The sequence below is a fragment of the Indicator indicator genome, chromosome 5, assembly GCF_027791375.1.
Source record: "Indicator indicator isolate 239-I01 chromosome 5, UM_Iind_1.1, whole genome shotgun sequence".
In the NCBI taxonomy this organism is placed as follows: Eukaryota; Metazoa; Chordata; class Aves; order Piciformes; family Indicatoridae; genus Indicator; species Indicator indicator.
Window position 1 is genome coordinate 24,221,092 of NC_072014.1, and position 16,939 is coordinate 24,238,030.

General features: G+C 36.1%; 1 protein-coding gene across 1 annotated transcript in view; it reads left to right on the forward strand.

The window, feature by feature from the left end:
• KCNH7 (potassium voltage-gated channel subfamily H member 7) overlaps positions 1 to 16,939 on the forward strand; it is a 216,346-nt gene that overhangs the window by 198,129 nt on the left and 1,278 nt on the right. The window contains exons 13-15 of the mRNA XM_054380796.1: positions 7,578 to 7,829; positions 12,810 to 12,978; positions 16,188 to 16,380. Of these exons, the coding sequence (XP_054236771.1) occupies positions 7,578 to 7,829; positions 12,810 to 12,978; positions 16,188 to 16,380 (614 nt within the window). The remainder of the gene's footprint in view (positions 1 to 7,577; positions 7,830 to 12,809; positions 12,979 to 16,187; positions 16,381 to 16,939) is intronic.

The window sequence follows — 16,939 nt, forward strand, 5'->3', positions numbered from 1 at the left end:
ACAAATCCATGTGCCTATTAGAACTTTAGATAAATTCTTTCTACCAGCTTAAGAAATATCTTGAGAAATGTGTACAGACCTTTAAGAACACTTGTCTCTGATATGTTCTGAACATGGCAAAGCGTCGATAAAGCTGTATCTGTTTCAAAAGATTATTTTTAAGACAAAAATCTCTGATGGAAAGAATCTATTTCCACTTTTTCTTAAGTTCACCTAGGTTCTGCTGGGCATTATTCTGTAGAAGGGCATGTCTATATATGCTGTTCATAAAAGGAAAAATTGCAGTAATGTATCAGATCTTCATCTTATCACAAAAATACTGCATTGTTGCTAATTTAAATTATTAATTAGTATGTGATTACTTCACATACTAATTACATTGTGAAATGCAGATGTCACGATATGTAGCATCAGGACTCTGAGGCTGAATGTAGGTCAAGCTGATTCTGATATACAGGGGCTCAAGCACTAAAATTAAAGATTTGTAAATGTTTTAGGTTTGTTTAAGTGAATTCAGAGCAAATTATAGTATTTATAGTATTTTCTAATGTTCAAGAAGAGATAAGTATCTCTATAGACAAGGCCAAAGCCAGTTTTCAGAGAAATTTTCTGGTAGCAAAGGTGGAGTAGCTCTTATTTCAAATGTTGCATGCAAAATAAAGGCCAGAATTTTATCTATTACTTGTCATGCATTTGTAAACATTGTGGGGATCACAGCCTTCTCCCACTGGAGCAAAATCCACTAACATTCTTCATAGTGTTTCCCATAAGCCTGTTTGCAAGACAGTACCGTTTTCTCTCTGAAGATTTAAAATTCACTAAAACTAAGCAATAGTTAACAGAACTTATGTATTAAAAATTTGCTATGAAGTCTGTCATTAGAAGGTCCTGTATGAATATAATTTTCAAGTAAAAATATTAATTGCAGATAGGGTTAAAAGACCCAATCCAAAAGTCTCATGTCAAAAAAAAAGAGGATGGCAACAGGAACAGAAGTGTCAGACATCTTGCTGTGGATTTTCTTGTTATAATAGTATATATTAAAGGAATAAAAATTACTTTAACTTTACCACACAAACAGTTATCTACTGTATGACCAGACACTGGATTGCTTTCATTTTCATGTTTACAAGCAGTCAGCTTCCTCATTTTCTACATTCTCCCATTACCTAGTCTGTCAGAAGACACTCAGTTATATTTAGCAATGTACTCCATGCCAGTCATATGCAACTAGGTATGAAGCAAAAAGGCAACGAAAAAGAACTAGGAGCATTTCTCTCATGAGATCCCACCTGGAGTACTGTATCCAGTTTCTGATGCCCCCAGCATAAGAGGGACACGGAACTGCTGGAGTGGGTCCAGAGAAGTGCCACAAAGATAATCGGAAGGCTGGAGCACCTTTGCTATGGAGACAGGCTGCAAGATTAGGGGCTGTTCAACCTGGAGAAAAGCAGGCTCCAGGAAGACCTTACAATGGCCTTCTGGTACCTCACGAGGGCCTACAAGAAAGATGGGAAGGGACTTTTTTCAAGGGTTTGTAGTGACAGGATAAGAGGGAATGGGTTTAAGCTTGAGAAGTGTAGATTTAGACTGGATATTAGGAAGAAATTCTTTACAGTGAAGGTGCTGAGGCACTGGAACAGGTTGCCCAGGGAGGTCATGGACACTCCCTCCCTGGAGGTGTTCAAGGCCAGGTTGGATAAGGCCTTGAGCAACCTATTCTAATGGAAGGTGTCCCTGCCTGTGGCAGGAGCATTGGAATTAGATGATCTTTAAGGTCCCTTCCACCCTGAACCATTCTATGAATCTATGAATTCCCTTTAGCAGTTTAACAATCCTAAGGCACCTGAATGACATTCTATAGTGTAGTTCAACCTACATACAACTTCAAAGAATCACAGAATGATTTTGGTTCGAAAAGACCTTTAAGATCATCGAGTCCAACCATTCTCTAACTCTACCAAGGCTGGTGCTAAACCATGTCCCTACGTGCCACACATCTGCCTCTTTTAAACATCTCCAGGGATGGGGATTTGTGGCAGTTTTAGACTAATGTCTAGGAAAATTTTCCACAGATTAAGTAGAAAGTGGTAGAATGTAAATAAATTACTATTGGATGTAAAAGCAAAAATAATGATAAGGTCTAAATAATCCCATTGGTCTGAAAACTAACATAAAGTTAGTTGTATAAACTAACTTTCTCTCTTTTTGGCTTCTTTGCTCTAGCAGATACTAGCTGGTTGTTTCTGCTTGGCTGTTGCTGACCTTGGCTGCATTCTTGCTGTTGCTAAGTACTAACAAATTACTCTCTGCTCTTCTCTTTCTCTTGTCCCATGTACAGGGTGGGGGAAGGGGGCAGGGAGGGGGAAGCTGTTGGTAAGCCCCTGATTTTGTCCAGGGGGTTCTGGTGCTGTTTGTAAATACAAGTAAATATTGTATATATTGTACATATTCATTGCATTCCATATTTCTGGATTTTAGGGTGCTTGTAAATATAGCTTCATTTGCTTTCCTGAGCAAACTGAGCTGGTCTGGCAATTTTATTTTGGGGGGTAATTTCTACCCACCACAGGATTCTTCTTTCAGGGAGTTGTAGAGAGCCAGAAGGTCTCCTCTCAGCCTCATTTTCTCCAGGTTGAACACCCCCAAGTTCCCTCAGCTGGTCCTCAGCTTGAGTAGACTTCTCTGGAATCACCTCTTATTATACATTGGACATGCTCCACAGTACCATTATTTTTTTAATATATATTACAAAAAATATTATGTATCAGTTATGTTGTTCATACATCACTAAATTAAAAGCAGTGATTTCAGGGACTAGGATTACCATTTTCCCTGACTGGTTTTATTCTGCTCCCCATCTATATGGTGGAAAACATGCATGGTTTGAAGTTCAATGTTCAAATTATGCATCTGCAGGTTTTGATTTTTTCACATCTTCGAGATTGTTCACCTTTTCAATTCTGTTTGTGGTATTTAATTTACTATCTGAAATGCTCAGCCAGTGACTTTTCATTCCAAATATTTTCTGCCCAGGGTGCAAAGGTGGGCACATAAAGCATTCTTCTGCTATTTGACAAGGTAACTGACATTTTTAAATTAAAAAACTGATAACAAATAGTCAAGATGACCAGCAAATGTTTTGCTTATATGTAGGAAAGACAGACCGACTACCACAGGAGTATTCATGAATATCTCCTAAGAAAGAGCTAAAAGCAGTTGAACCAAAATATTTGTTGGGAATCTGGAGATCTGCAGACCTTCTGAGCAATCAATCATCCCTCTTTCCACACTCCAGTGTGCATTTCTCCTCAGCAAGGGACATATTGGTGTAGCTTAAAATAATATGGTAGGTTTTTTCAAAGGAAAGGGAAGATGTCATTTCTGCTGAACAGATTTATAGTTATGCAGATGATGTTAATGATGAGGATTATCTGGTTTGTGGTTTGGGATATAAATTGCTTTCTGTGGGGGTGAGGAAGTCATTCATTTCCTGCACACAGCTGAATTTGTCTAGGCATATGAGGAAACTTGAAGAAATAAAGAGGGGGGTCAACAGAACTGCCACCTTGAACTTCCAATGGGAGGTTTAGCTTGGATATTAGAACACTGGAAAAGGCTCCCCAAGAGGTGGTTGAATCCCTGTCCCTGGAGTTGTTTAGAAGATGCAGGGATGTGGTGCTAAGGAACATGGTTTAGCACCAGACTTGCTAGAGCTGGATAGTGGTTGGACTTGATGATCTTAAAGGTCTTTTCAGACCAAAACAATTCTATGACGTTCTATTGAATGACTGGAAAAGGGAGCAAAAATTCACCACCTTCTGAAACACTTGGCTAAACAGCTAGCCTGATTAAGTATGACATTAGCATTAAACAATAGTGCTCCACATGTAACATATTACTGACACTTTCACCAACATTGTTTGCCACAGACTAATGTTGAGAGAAAATATGTTTAGATCATGCAGATTGGCACTGTCCGAATAATGCAAAACCAAGTATTACCAGGTGACCACAGCATACAAAAGCAACTTGCTGGCCTCTGGTAACCATCCCACCAAGATGGATTTTATGCCAGTATTTTTGTGAATCTGTGTCATAGATATATTTCATTGCCCTGATTTTTCCTTTTCTTTGCCAGTGAAAGTGCAAAAAGCAGGACACAAACCATCTGATAACTACTGTGAGGCATTTGGAATTTTCAGACAGCAAATATCAAAGGGCATTGCCTGTAAACTTGGCAAACATACAAAATGCATAAGAAGCTAAAATACATAAGAAGCTAAAATAAGAGTGTAAAATAAAAGTGTACATCTTTAGTAAAGCAGGAAGTTACAAAATAGCAATCTTCCAGGAAAAAAATAGTTTCTAGCAATCAGAATCAGAAATTGGAATTTGTCTTACTGGAAAAGGAAGGAAGAAGCACTAGGATGGTGTGGGGGGCTGTTAATTATTACATTTATTTTGGAAACAGAAGAGAAAGAAGAGAAACCTTTTGAAGCCTGGAGTCTGTGTAATAGAAAGTAAACTTGTTCATACATACATACACACAGATAGAAAACACTTATCTTCTGAAAAAAATCCACAAATCAATGAAATTACAAAAAGAAGACATAATTGGAGAGATTCACACTCTAAATAAAACGCTACCTAGATATTACAGTAAGGCTGGAGGGACAGATTTTTATACGGGCATGTTGTGACAGGACAAGGGGCAATGGTTTTAAACTATAGCAGGGTAGATTTAGATTAGACATTAGGAAGTTCTTTACTAACCCAGTGGTGAAACACTGGAATGGGCCACTCAGAGAAGCTGTGGGTATCTCATCCTGTACTGTTTAAGGCCAGGCTGCATGAGGCTTTGAACAACCTCGTCTAGTAGGAGGTATCCCTGCCCATGGCAGGGTGATGGGAACGAGATGGTCTTTAAGGTCCCTTCCAACTCAAGCCATTCTATAATTCTGTATTATTTGTCACTCATTTCCACTGACCTACAGAGGCACTGCTACGATCTTGGGCTGAGGTATAGAACTTACACCATTATTAGGTCCTAAAGAGACAAATGAAAAACACAGTTTCCATTTTAACTCCTATTCTATCCAGAGTATCATAGGATTATTCTCCAGACAGAAGACTCTTTAGCATTAAATAAGAGTCTTTTCAAAGGAAAACAACTTTTTACTTTCTATATACACCCAGATGCCTAGCACATAAAGCAATGGAAGTAAATTAAAAAATGCATATTTTGAAAGAGATCAGCTGATGAATAAATCTTCCTTGATTTCAATAGGCAAAACCCCTACATTCAACAGATCTCTGCTTTTCTTCTAATGCCAGTGAGTTCATTATACCCAGACAGCATTTGGAAAAGAGTGTGTTCTATTGTTCTGATACATATGGAGACTAAATACAAGGGTATCAATTGAATTACTCTGGTTTTACAGCAGTGTAATTGTTAACAGAATCTGGCTTCTTGTTTCTAGACGTTTTAGTATTCTATGAATATGACAGATAAGAATGCCTGCTATAGTTCAGCTGCTATATGATTTTTTTCATTAGAGTCTCAATGACCTCCTCTTAAAATTAGTCTGCTGATTGATTTGTATTCCACAGGGTGTTCATTACAGCTACCGTTAGTGCACAAAATCCCATGAACATAAAAAATTGCCCTAAAAATGGCAATTTCAAGCTTTCATTAGAAGCTATTTTTCACAGGCTGAGGTCAGTCAAGCAGGAAGTAATTAAGACAATTTACTGTAGCATGACTGTATATATTTCACCATATATTCCTAGAGAAGAGCCATGGGAGACATCTACATTACAATTTTCTTCTGAAGCTTTCTTTTGGTTTTGTACTGTTTTGGAGATGGGATTGATAAGAACATGGTACTTGACTCTCCCATCTGAGCATCCTTCAAGAGCTTTACACAGCCAATCCATTTGCATTTGTGTTGCTGTCTTTGCATTATCAGTTTCACCATTCACTTATAGCTAGTAATCCTGCTTAAAAAAAATGAAAGAAAGCCACTTCAGTCTAAGGTTGTGTTAATTGCCTTTGAAGACTCAAGATGGCACAGTTACAGATGGCCTTCCTTGGTATTGGTTTTATTTCACTCACCATTACCTGTCCTCACTGCTCACATTCCTGCAGAGTGCTCTGTTTGGATGTTGCATTCTCTTTATGTGCAGATAAAAGGAATTAGATGAAGCCACAGTTTCACTTCCTTATATTGACCAGAAAATAGTGGAGAAACTTAGGCAATATACTAAATGTGGTATTAACCATTAGCGTAGGCTGCAAAGACTACAGACTTTCCAGAGCTATGTTGATTAGTAATTAGCACAAAGCAGATGGGAAATTATGCTGTCTCCCCAGGAAGTTAACGCAAACTAGTTACAGTATTTATATGTTGTTGAGACTACTCTGATAAAATGTGTTTTAAATAAATAGCAGAACTGGAATTGTCTTGACATATCAGTTAAAAATAGGTATAACCAAATATTGAATTGGAAATTAGCTTCAAGTTTACGATGAAAAGAGATAAGAAGTTGTCTGTACTCATAAATGATCATTCTTGGGTTTGAATCCTATTTAATTTTCACAATGCGTTTTTAAAGGTATCTACTTTAAATATAGTTTTATTTTCCACTTCTCAAGAGGACTGAATCTGCTGTTCCTCACTACAGACCTTGAATGTGATTAATGAAAGATTAATTCTAAACTTTATTGGTACCCTGCTACCATAATATCACAGCATGTTGTGTACTTTTCTTATTCAAAAATTTGTGAATTCAGAAAATTGCAATTAATTCTAAAGGCTAAGGACTTTGAGCTACTTCATAAAGTTGTTTTGAGATGCTCTCACCAAGACAGATATGGAATTTTTCTTTTTTTTTTTTTTTTTTTTTTTTTTTTTTGTAGCAATAGGGCTTCTCTCTACTATATCAATCCTAAATAGAGATTTGGCAGTAATGAGCATGGAGAAATACGCTCTCAGTTTAGGTAGGCCCAGAAATTTTGAGATTGAGTGTTTGATTAATACACATGACTTTTCTGATAAAAGAATAATCAGCAAAGATGCTTATCTGTGGCCATAACTTAAATGAGTATTTCTGATACTGTGACATCCATAAGCATCAAAACTGAGAGAAATGTCCAAGAATGTGAGAAATTGGATAAGGGAATGAAATAGCAAATCAATTTTTAAAAAAATTTGGAATATAAGCTTTTTCAAATCTCAGCCTCATCTGGAAAAAAAAACAGTGAGCAAGTAGGAGGGCTGTATTGGATATAAGCAACTGTTTTGATATAAGCCATATTTTGCATAATGAGTTATGGTTTAGGGACTACAATTCCTTACTACGTATGTATAAACATCATCTAGGACTTCCAAAGAAATATAAATCTCCTCTGATACAGAAATCAAAAAAGTCCTTAATTTATTCTAATAGACAGTGAACTTCCCAGCTGATCAAATAATCGTCCCCATCCTCAGACTAGAATAAACTAGGACTCAGTTTCATGAACTGCATGTTATTGTACACAATTTTTTTCTATTTATCAGATTATTTCAAAGAGAATGACCACAGTGATCCTGAACCTTCAGGGGACACCACCACATACTATCAACCTACGAAGAAACACTTTGAGGAGAAAAAAAGTGGGTCATCATCTTTTGTTTCCTCCATTGAAGATGAGCAAAAGCCCCTGTTCTCTGGGATAGCTGATTACCCATCTGTAACAGACAAAACTACAGACATCGACTTTGAAGAAATGGTTCATGCCACAGAAGAAATTCTCATTGACAAAAGAAGCAGTTCTTGTAAAGGTAATGTAGTTGTTGCTGTTCTGTAAAGTTTGAGCAGACATCTTCTTTAATGTGATTATTAAAAAATCCTTTTCTGAATGGTTCTGCTGATTGTTTACATAATGTTTATTTCTGTGTTTTCTGAAAGTTTAACAAGAAAAAATTATTTTGCATCAAAAATTAATATCTCTCAAGAGGATTGATGTAGTTTAATACCCTGGTTGTGGGACTGGATTACAGAGTAGCCAAAAGTCTATTCCAGGATTTGTTAGCAAACCATATTGTAACTAAATTGCCTTAGGAAAGTAATATAAACAAACTCTTTAACAACTGGTACTAGACTTCAGTGAGTGCCCATGAATGAAAGCTGCACTCAAAGCAGTAAAGAATCTCTCAAAGGGTATTTGATATGCCAGGGTTGGGTGACAGTAAAAAATCCATGATAATGAGAGGAAGGCAAACCTATTGATGGTTGCACAGGCCAAAGGAAAAAAAAAAGTTTTCAGGGAACTAGTTTTGTTCTCTCTATTAACAATGCACAACAAAAATAAAGTAGAAAAAAAGAAATTATAACACCTCAAAAGACTGCTATCCTATTTTGCTCTATGTGTTGGGAAAAGAGTGCCATTGCATCACAGAGAACAAATCCTAACTTCCATAAGTAAAACACAAGAACAAAGATTTGAGTTTTTGTATATGACAAATGATGAGAAATCATTAAGCAATCTCAGTTACTTTTACATAGACTTAGATTACACAATTAAATCTAATACAGTAAAATATTAATTTTCTCAGTGATGGAAAAGAAAATTAATGACAAGGCCCAGATTAATATGCAAGTTCATTGGCAATTGTTTCAGTAATTGTTTCAGTCTGAAGAAAATAATTACATATTTACTGTTGAATGCTGTTTTCCCCCGCAGTTTGTTTCTATTAAGACAATTTAACCATTCAATGAAGTTTAGGGTTTGGGGATGTAATTTGAAATGCACCTAATGATTAATTGGGCCAAGCAATTTATTCTTTACATCTCAAAGGTATGAATACATGAAGTCTGTTCTTTTCAGGTTAAGGCTATTTAAATCTGTACCATATAAACTTGTTGCATGCATCCTGCAATTTGAAAGCTTACCTTTTGCCTACCAATAGCCAGAAATATGTCCTTGCAGCTATAGCAACATTTTCCAAGGCAACCTATTGCAGATTTTATTTGAGCTAAATTTAGCATGTCTAAAGGTTACATATTGTGATTAAGACCACATTCCTTTTTCCACTTTGTAGTTTTGCATTTCTGGTAAAGCGTGTAAAAGCTCATTATCTTTCTTGCAACTTTCACACTAACTTCCAATGTCAATAAAATAAAATCGGATTTGATTAATATATGTTTTGAACTAAGTCCTTACTCCTGCTATTAACTGGAGATTTCTTATAACTTACCATAAAAATAGCTAGAAACCAAATGAAATTTTTAAATACACTCTGCTTGTATGTATGTATGTTTATAGTCCTCATATGGTATGGTACCTTATAAATCTTGAATACAAATGTGCTTGTAAAAAGCTACTGCAATTCATTACCATTGTGACTAATACATATTTAATTAAGTTTTGTTTTAAGCTTTAGTCATTACTGTCAATGAATGGAAAGACTATTAATAATGTATTCCATAATAAGGGTAGAAACTTCATAAGCTTCTCTCTCGTAATCCTAAAATGCAGCTTTTAACATTAAAACACATTTTAAGAAGACATGATAATTTTTCTGTAGTTGGAAATTTATATATTGTGTGAAAATGCTATTTTCTACTTTCACTCAGTTGTTATTTGGGCTCTAATACTGAGTCTTGAATTGTTCAAGTGAACCTAGTTATACATTTACTGAGTCAGTTCTCAGCGTAGGATTTTCCAAGCCCTGTAAGACCATAGTTGGTTATAAAGTTGTAGCTGCTGTTGGGCTTTTCCAGTGTTACTCAAGTATCTGGAAATACCTTAAAAGATGCTTAGAATAGTACAATACCACATCTTATAATATATTAACTCACTTATAGTGTATGAATTTATTTTTTGAGTGCAAATTAATTGGCTTTGTCACAAATTAAGTGTATATTGCAATAGTCTACAATACATATTCTGGGTCCCCCCCAAAAAGTTGTGATTTTCCTGGGATAATCCATGGCATTGAAAAAATAGGAGATTTTACTGAATAATGTTTTGTGCAAAATACCCAACAACTTGTTTTTTACAAGACATTATAAAGCAGTGAAATGTATAGCCTGTACTTTTAGGGTTTAATCATGAAATTCACATCTTAAAAGTAAGTCTACTGGATTTATAACATCCATCACACCCACATCCATAATTTAAAATCTTACTCCTGAATTTGTCGTAGTCTGCTCCCTTCAGTTTGCTGAGAGCTTTCTAACTTCCTTGGACACTGTAGATTGTGCCATGTATGCTTGCTAAAACCAAATTACATGCTTCTGTAACACCATTTGCCTCTTTCCTTCTGTTGGCTTAAGTGGCTGAGAAGCTGAACAGGTTTCTGTGTAGCCAAGATGAAATCTCTTTCCCCTTCTTTCTACCCAGTTCATAAAATCAGTTATAGGTCATGCCACAAGAAATTCAAACACTTTCTACACTTCCTGGAAACCTTCTACCATCTGCTAACCAAAGATCAGATAATGTAGTGAGAACCTTTCTCTGATTAAAAAAAAAAAAAAAAAAAAGAAGAAGAAAGTCTCTTCCTACACTTTGAGTCATGTAGTGAGAGCTCCCCTTCCTGGTTAAATCTAACGGAAATACAAAATCTGAGCAGGTTTGGGTTTGGTTTGTTTTGTTTTAATTTCTTTACTTAGAGCAACACCGACCAAAGATGTGTTTGAAAAGGGTTAGCCAATAGTGTTTGGACAAACCTCTTACATGTCACCCACACTGTGTTTTTTACTCTTTTCTTTGAAACACAGCTCTGGCTGCTATGGTTGCTTAAAAAAGTTCACAAGTGTGAAACCAATGTAACCCTTGCTGATTTATTAGCATGTAGTGCCAAAAGAAGTGTTAGGAGAAGGTCTGAGCAAACCATTCAGGGAATACTGAGGAATGTGGTTGCTCATACAACCAAGGCTAACACTTTATAAGCAGTCAAGGATTTTGTCCAGCTGTAGGTTGAAGCAGAAGTCTGTAGAACTTTTGCAGTAAGAAATTTTAATACATTCTGTAACTTCTTGTAGTTAAACAATTACAAATACAACCCTAATGGGAGTTGTATTGAGCTGGTGTTAAAGTTTTAACACCCTTTTTATCACAGTAGAGGAGGATCTGAGTGGTAATAAGCAATTTTTGGCTGTTTGTGTAACAGATGTACTCAAGGTAACAAAGGTTTGGGGTGGTAAGTAAGGGGTGGTAGACACAGAAAAAGTACTATTCAATGTGAGAATGTCACGTGTAGGCTCTACAAAGCTCCCAGCAAGACCTTTATGCTGCATCTCATACATATATGCGCAAATGGCATATCCTATGATAAATGATTTGTAAACTTTTGCCAGTCTGGTGAACAGAACAAACAGCCTAGAACCTAGAGTGTAAACTAATTAATACATTCACAGAGGTGTAAACAAAACAAATTCACAGAGGAAGTAGACCTAGCTCAAACCAGAAATCCAAGCAAAAGGGAATGTCTCTGAGTTCCTTTTAGGTGGTAAGGAAAGTGTTTGATCACAAGAATTGGGAAGGTCAAGAGTGATGGACTTTGGACACAGCAGGTACACAGAGAGCGTTGGAGTAGTCATCAGCAGCTTTTTTACAAAGGTCTGGAAATAAATATAGCTTACACATATGAAGACTAGTTTTAAATATGTATATATTGTATATACAATATATAAGGAGTAAAAGAGTAATTCCATTCAGCAGTATAGCTGAAACTCTTCAGTAAGATCCCAATAATGTTACTGAGATTTTATTACCTTGAAATAAATTTATGTACTCAATGAAAAGTTTTATGTGCAGTTCAAACAGGGGAAAAAATATTATTTACCACAAAGCTTCATTTAGTATTAAAATTATCTTGAACTGACTCAGCAATGCTGAATATTTCATTCTTACGAGTCACAAATTATTAAAGAAAATGGCACCTTTCAACCTACAGTACTGTAAGAGGTTTTGAGACATGATTTACACAATGATGTAAAGTTGGGTTAGAGACTAGTGATGCTAAAAGCTACATCACTGAAAATCAATTTCCTTTCTGAAAATAATAACCAGTATCCTTTTTCAAGCAATATGAGCTGCATTAAATGGCCTCTGTCTCAGGGAAGACATCCTATGCTTCACGAACCTCATTAAGACAAGCAGTGTTAAAATTACTGGTAAGAAAGGCAGCTTGCTGAGGTCTGGCAGCTTTCTCTACAGGGGCATTCTGATGCATTGTACTGCATGTTCAGTGCTGCAAATGAAAAGCAAATCCATCAAAAATCTAAACAGTGAATAAATTTCAATAGAGAAGGAGTTTTAGACAGATCTCTGAAATAGGCAATTAAAGTCATTCCAAGTATAGATAGACAGATAGATAGATAGATAGGTAGATATAAAATACATACATATATATACACATAATTTAATACATTTAGGTTAGGACAAATATTTCTAATTTCAGTAAATAACCAATTGCTTTAAAAACACCTTGAGAAAATTGGGGGTTCATTGGTAAAATAATAGAACTAAAGCTAAAGAAATAGGAGCCATTCAGTGGCAGAAGTCTCACGATGCTAATGAGACAAAGCTACTTGTTTATCTACAGCTTCAAAATGTTAGCATGGATGTGACCACTTTCATCTTTCCTTAAATAGTAGTAAAGAAAAAAAAGAGTTGTTCAGGCAGGGTGCTAATATACCAATTTGACTTCCAAGCTTTTGAGAAACATGAGTAAATGGGATGCTTACAGGATACCAACCTCCCTACAATAGCATGTATATAAAGCTTTACTTTTGTATGTTTTGTTTTTCACCAGATATCACTGATAAAAGAAGCTGGGAGCAGGAGAACATCCGAGAGTATCAGGACTCCCCAGTTCAGTCAGCATTACCTCACGTTTCATGGGGGATCTGTGAAACTGAAAGCGACTTTATATATGGGGAAGTAGAGAATCGATTAGATATACTTCAAGAGCAACTCAACAGGTAAAAACAGAGATATGACCAGAAAAACATATGCTTGAAAAATACATAATACAACTGATATTAATGACACTACATGATGAATGAATTTGCCGAGGAAGTTTCCAAAAGCATTCAGATCTTCAGAAGCTTGAAACTACAAAAATAAGCCTGATTGGAATATCACTTTCTTGTATGTATGTATTCTGAGGAGCACAAATATCACTCAAGTTCAGCCTTACAGATACTTAGAAAAATCTATTCTGGGAATGCTGGTACAAAAATTTTAATTAATTTAAGAATATTTGTGTCACTAACCTCTAGGTACTCACATAGCTACTCTGAATTGCGTTGCAGAAAAGCCCATCTCCTCAACTGACTGTTTAGGAGACCAAATTTTTTTAACCAAGAAGCTGTACTATTACATTTCAATCTTGACTCATTAAGAATTCTATTTCTAGATACTTACATGTCCATAAAATGGCAGTTTTCAGTGTCTTCAATATCTGAAGTAATTTTTCATTTCTGGAGACCCAAAGAAAACCAGCTGACACTCCTTTAAAATAGCATTGCAGACAAATTCCCTTTTTGATGCACTAACTTATTTGCAACTCTCTCTGTAATATCAGTAAAACATAGGAGTATGCAAAGGCAAAATACTTATACCTGTTGCAACAGAAAACAGGCTCTCTTTGTCAGAATATATTATTACCTTTGCTTCTCATCCTTCTCTCCTTTGCTCTCTGACACACCATTCTTTGCTGGCGTCTCAGCAGCATAGCTTATAGCATCTTAAAATATGGTTACAAAAATTTGATCCATCCTACACTATAATTTACCGTGTAATTTCACTTAATTTTAAATTGCCCTGTGCTCAGGTCTGTGGCTTTTTATATTTTCACTCTGCAATTCCATTACTTTCAATATTTTTCCATGACAAATACTACGACACGCACTCAGCCCTAATTATACTTTAGTAGCTCTTCATTGGCATTCTGTGCTGTATATTTTAGCAATCAGTTTAAAGCCAGGTTTACTGCATATTGCTTCCTTATTCTTCCATAAGCCAGTCAAATTATAGTGTTTTTAATTTCTGAATACTATATAGTACATTAAGAAGATATTTTTAACATGTAAGCCTAAATTGCTGTAATTTCTAATTGCAGTAAATTTGAGTAATCTAAGTAACTGTAAATGTCACATAATTAAGCAGCTGCATGTTTTCCATCAACAGTGTGTAGCCTTCCAGTTACTTTTTTTTTCCTGAAATCTTAAGCTCTTGAAACTGGTTATATCTCAAATTTGCCTATAGTTTTATCAAATTCTCATGCAAGTTCTCAGTATTTTCCTGAGTGAGAAAATGTAATTGTTGCTGATAAACTAAGATTTAAATTGTCATTAATTTTATTAATCATTTTATTCTGTAACTCTTGTCATGTGTTTAAAGCTTTTCACACTTTCAGGATATTTTGGACCTTGTTGGGTCTTCTATGAATGTTACAGGCAATAACCTTTCCTGTTTATATCAAATCTGGCCTGCTGTACTAAAAATTATAGTTACTTCTTCCTGAACCTTTCTATGCCAATTTAGAGGCTTGGCATAACATTCATATTATTAAATGGATATAGAAGGCTGGAAAGCCACTGTACAAGGAATACATGCTAGAGCTATCTCTGTTTCTTGTCTTTATGTAATTGAAATTTCATAGGGACTGTGGGCTAACCATTTAAGGCTCTGTTCATTCATTCTTGGGTGGCATGACATGAACTTGTTTTAAAACTTGGAGAAAGGAGGGAGAAGTTATATATGCAATGATGATGAGTAAAGACTACTAGAGGCATTCTTTGAAGCACTGGGGAAATCTGAACAAGTGCTAACAAAGGATGGAGCAACTTTAGAGTTAAATCAGTGTTAAAGGCAATCATTGATGCAAGTCCTCCTTTTTATTCACTGTGATGTTAAGGCCCACTTTTAGCAGATGGAAGCTATCTAGCTGGTGGCATGCTGCTGCTGCTGCCACCATCCCCTGCATCGTGCTTGTGTGAGATCAACAAGCAGCAAAGCATCCAAGGTAGCCAAACACGAAGGCAAGTAGGACAGAATTGACTCTTATGTCCAAGTTTTGGCCTTTGTAAGAGCTGATGCCACAAAGCCAGCTTCTCCCAATAAAGGAAGAACCATCATTCTAAACATCCTTTGGACAGACCTTTTGAATTCATTTCATAGATGCTTTTATTAAAAAATGACAGAGGCAATGGACAACTCCATCATGATGAAAAATAATATTGGTGTAGCACTTGATGAAAGCAAAAATCTGCTAGCACAGGATCAATTCTGCTGCTGTAGAGAGCCCAAGTCATAACACTCATGACATTAAAGGCTGCTGACAAAGATTTATTTAGTCTGTCAGAAGATGAGTAGCAATACAGAAGGCTGTATATCTGTATTAAGGTCTGTCATGGCATGTTCTGTAGCCTTCCAGCCACTAGGGAGGCACAGTAGGCATTACCTGTTCCTGAGTTTTTCATAGATCTTGGCAAGACCATTTGAAAGTCATTTCAGTGCTATCAAATTTTAAGTATGAACAACATTTACATTTATGAAAAAGGGGGTGGGGGAAAAGAGAAAACTACTAAATCTGAACATCAGCAATGTTGATACTATGAGGCCTGAATAAGTCTGAATACATTTTTACAGTAAGGAGACTTGGGCTTTTGTGTTTTTTTTTAAATTATATCGAAAATATGATTCATTTTCCAACTGTGGAAAAACACAAATGTGGTTTTCTGCTTGTTTTGGTGCATTGTATTAGATTTGGGAACGTCAGAATTAATTGTGGGATGCATCAGAAACTATGTCACATCCTCAGCCAGTACAAATCAATGTAGTTACGATGAAGAAAAAATATTTATTCCAGTTAATTTCAACCAAAGGCCTGGTCCCCCATGTTACTTTTTGTTTGCAACATAAGGGACAGTACTGAAATCATTCTTAACACAGAAAAAAGGCCGAATGCAGATAGGCAGGTATCTCCTGCAAAGGAAAGTCAGCAAGCTTTGGAAGGGCTCAGTACTCCCTCTTCTGTTCTTTCCTATTTAAGACATGGGCATGACATAAGCAATAGTTCAGTTTGTCAATAAGCTGCAGGTCCCTCTTGATTGCATCTGTAATGAATCTGCTAAAATATACCCATTTCTGACCATGAGTTAAATGATTTTCTGTAATTCTCTAGGCTTGAATCCCAAATGACTGCTGACATCCAAACCATCCTTCAGCTTCTGCAAAGGCAGTCAACACTGATTCCACCTGCCTATAGCATGGTGACTGCAGGGGCAGAGTATCAACAGCCAGCAATCCAGGTGATAAAAAAGCTTCAACCTGCAGCATCAATTAAAACAGACAAAAGTTTCAGTCCTTCATCTCAGGTATGTGCATATCCAGTAAGATCAAAAGAGATTTGCTAATCTTTTTAGCTTCTGATGGAAGAAATGCATACCAGTCTAAGTGCTTATTCATTAGTTTAAGGAATATAATTTTATTATTTTGATGTAGCACCTCCACAGTGGATTTAGATACCATAGTTTCAGAGGCCATGTCCTCCATGCAAGTTGGACAGACACAAATAATAATTTTGTAATCAGACTGATTTACTTTATTACTATGCTCTTCACAAAAGTTAGCAGAAATTGCAAATACTAGACACAGTTATAACCACAAACATTTTTCAGGTATAAGACCTTCCTGCATTGATACATCTGCCTTAGATCCCGTTCATGAAGTCCTGAAAAGCACCATGACTATGTTTTCATGAAGGCATAGGCCAAACAAGCCCAGCTGATGCAGCACAATGGTTATACACATAGGGAAGCAGGAGGGACTAAAACCATTCTTATGTCCCATTCCTTGCTACTGCTGGAGCTATGAAAACACAGACATACCTGTGTTTCCCTATACATTTACCACCTCAGTTCTGTCAGGGAAAAT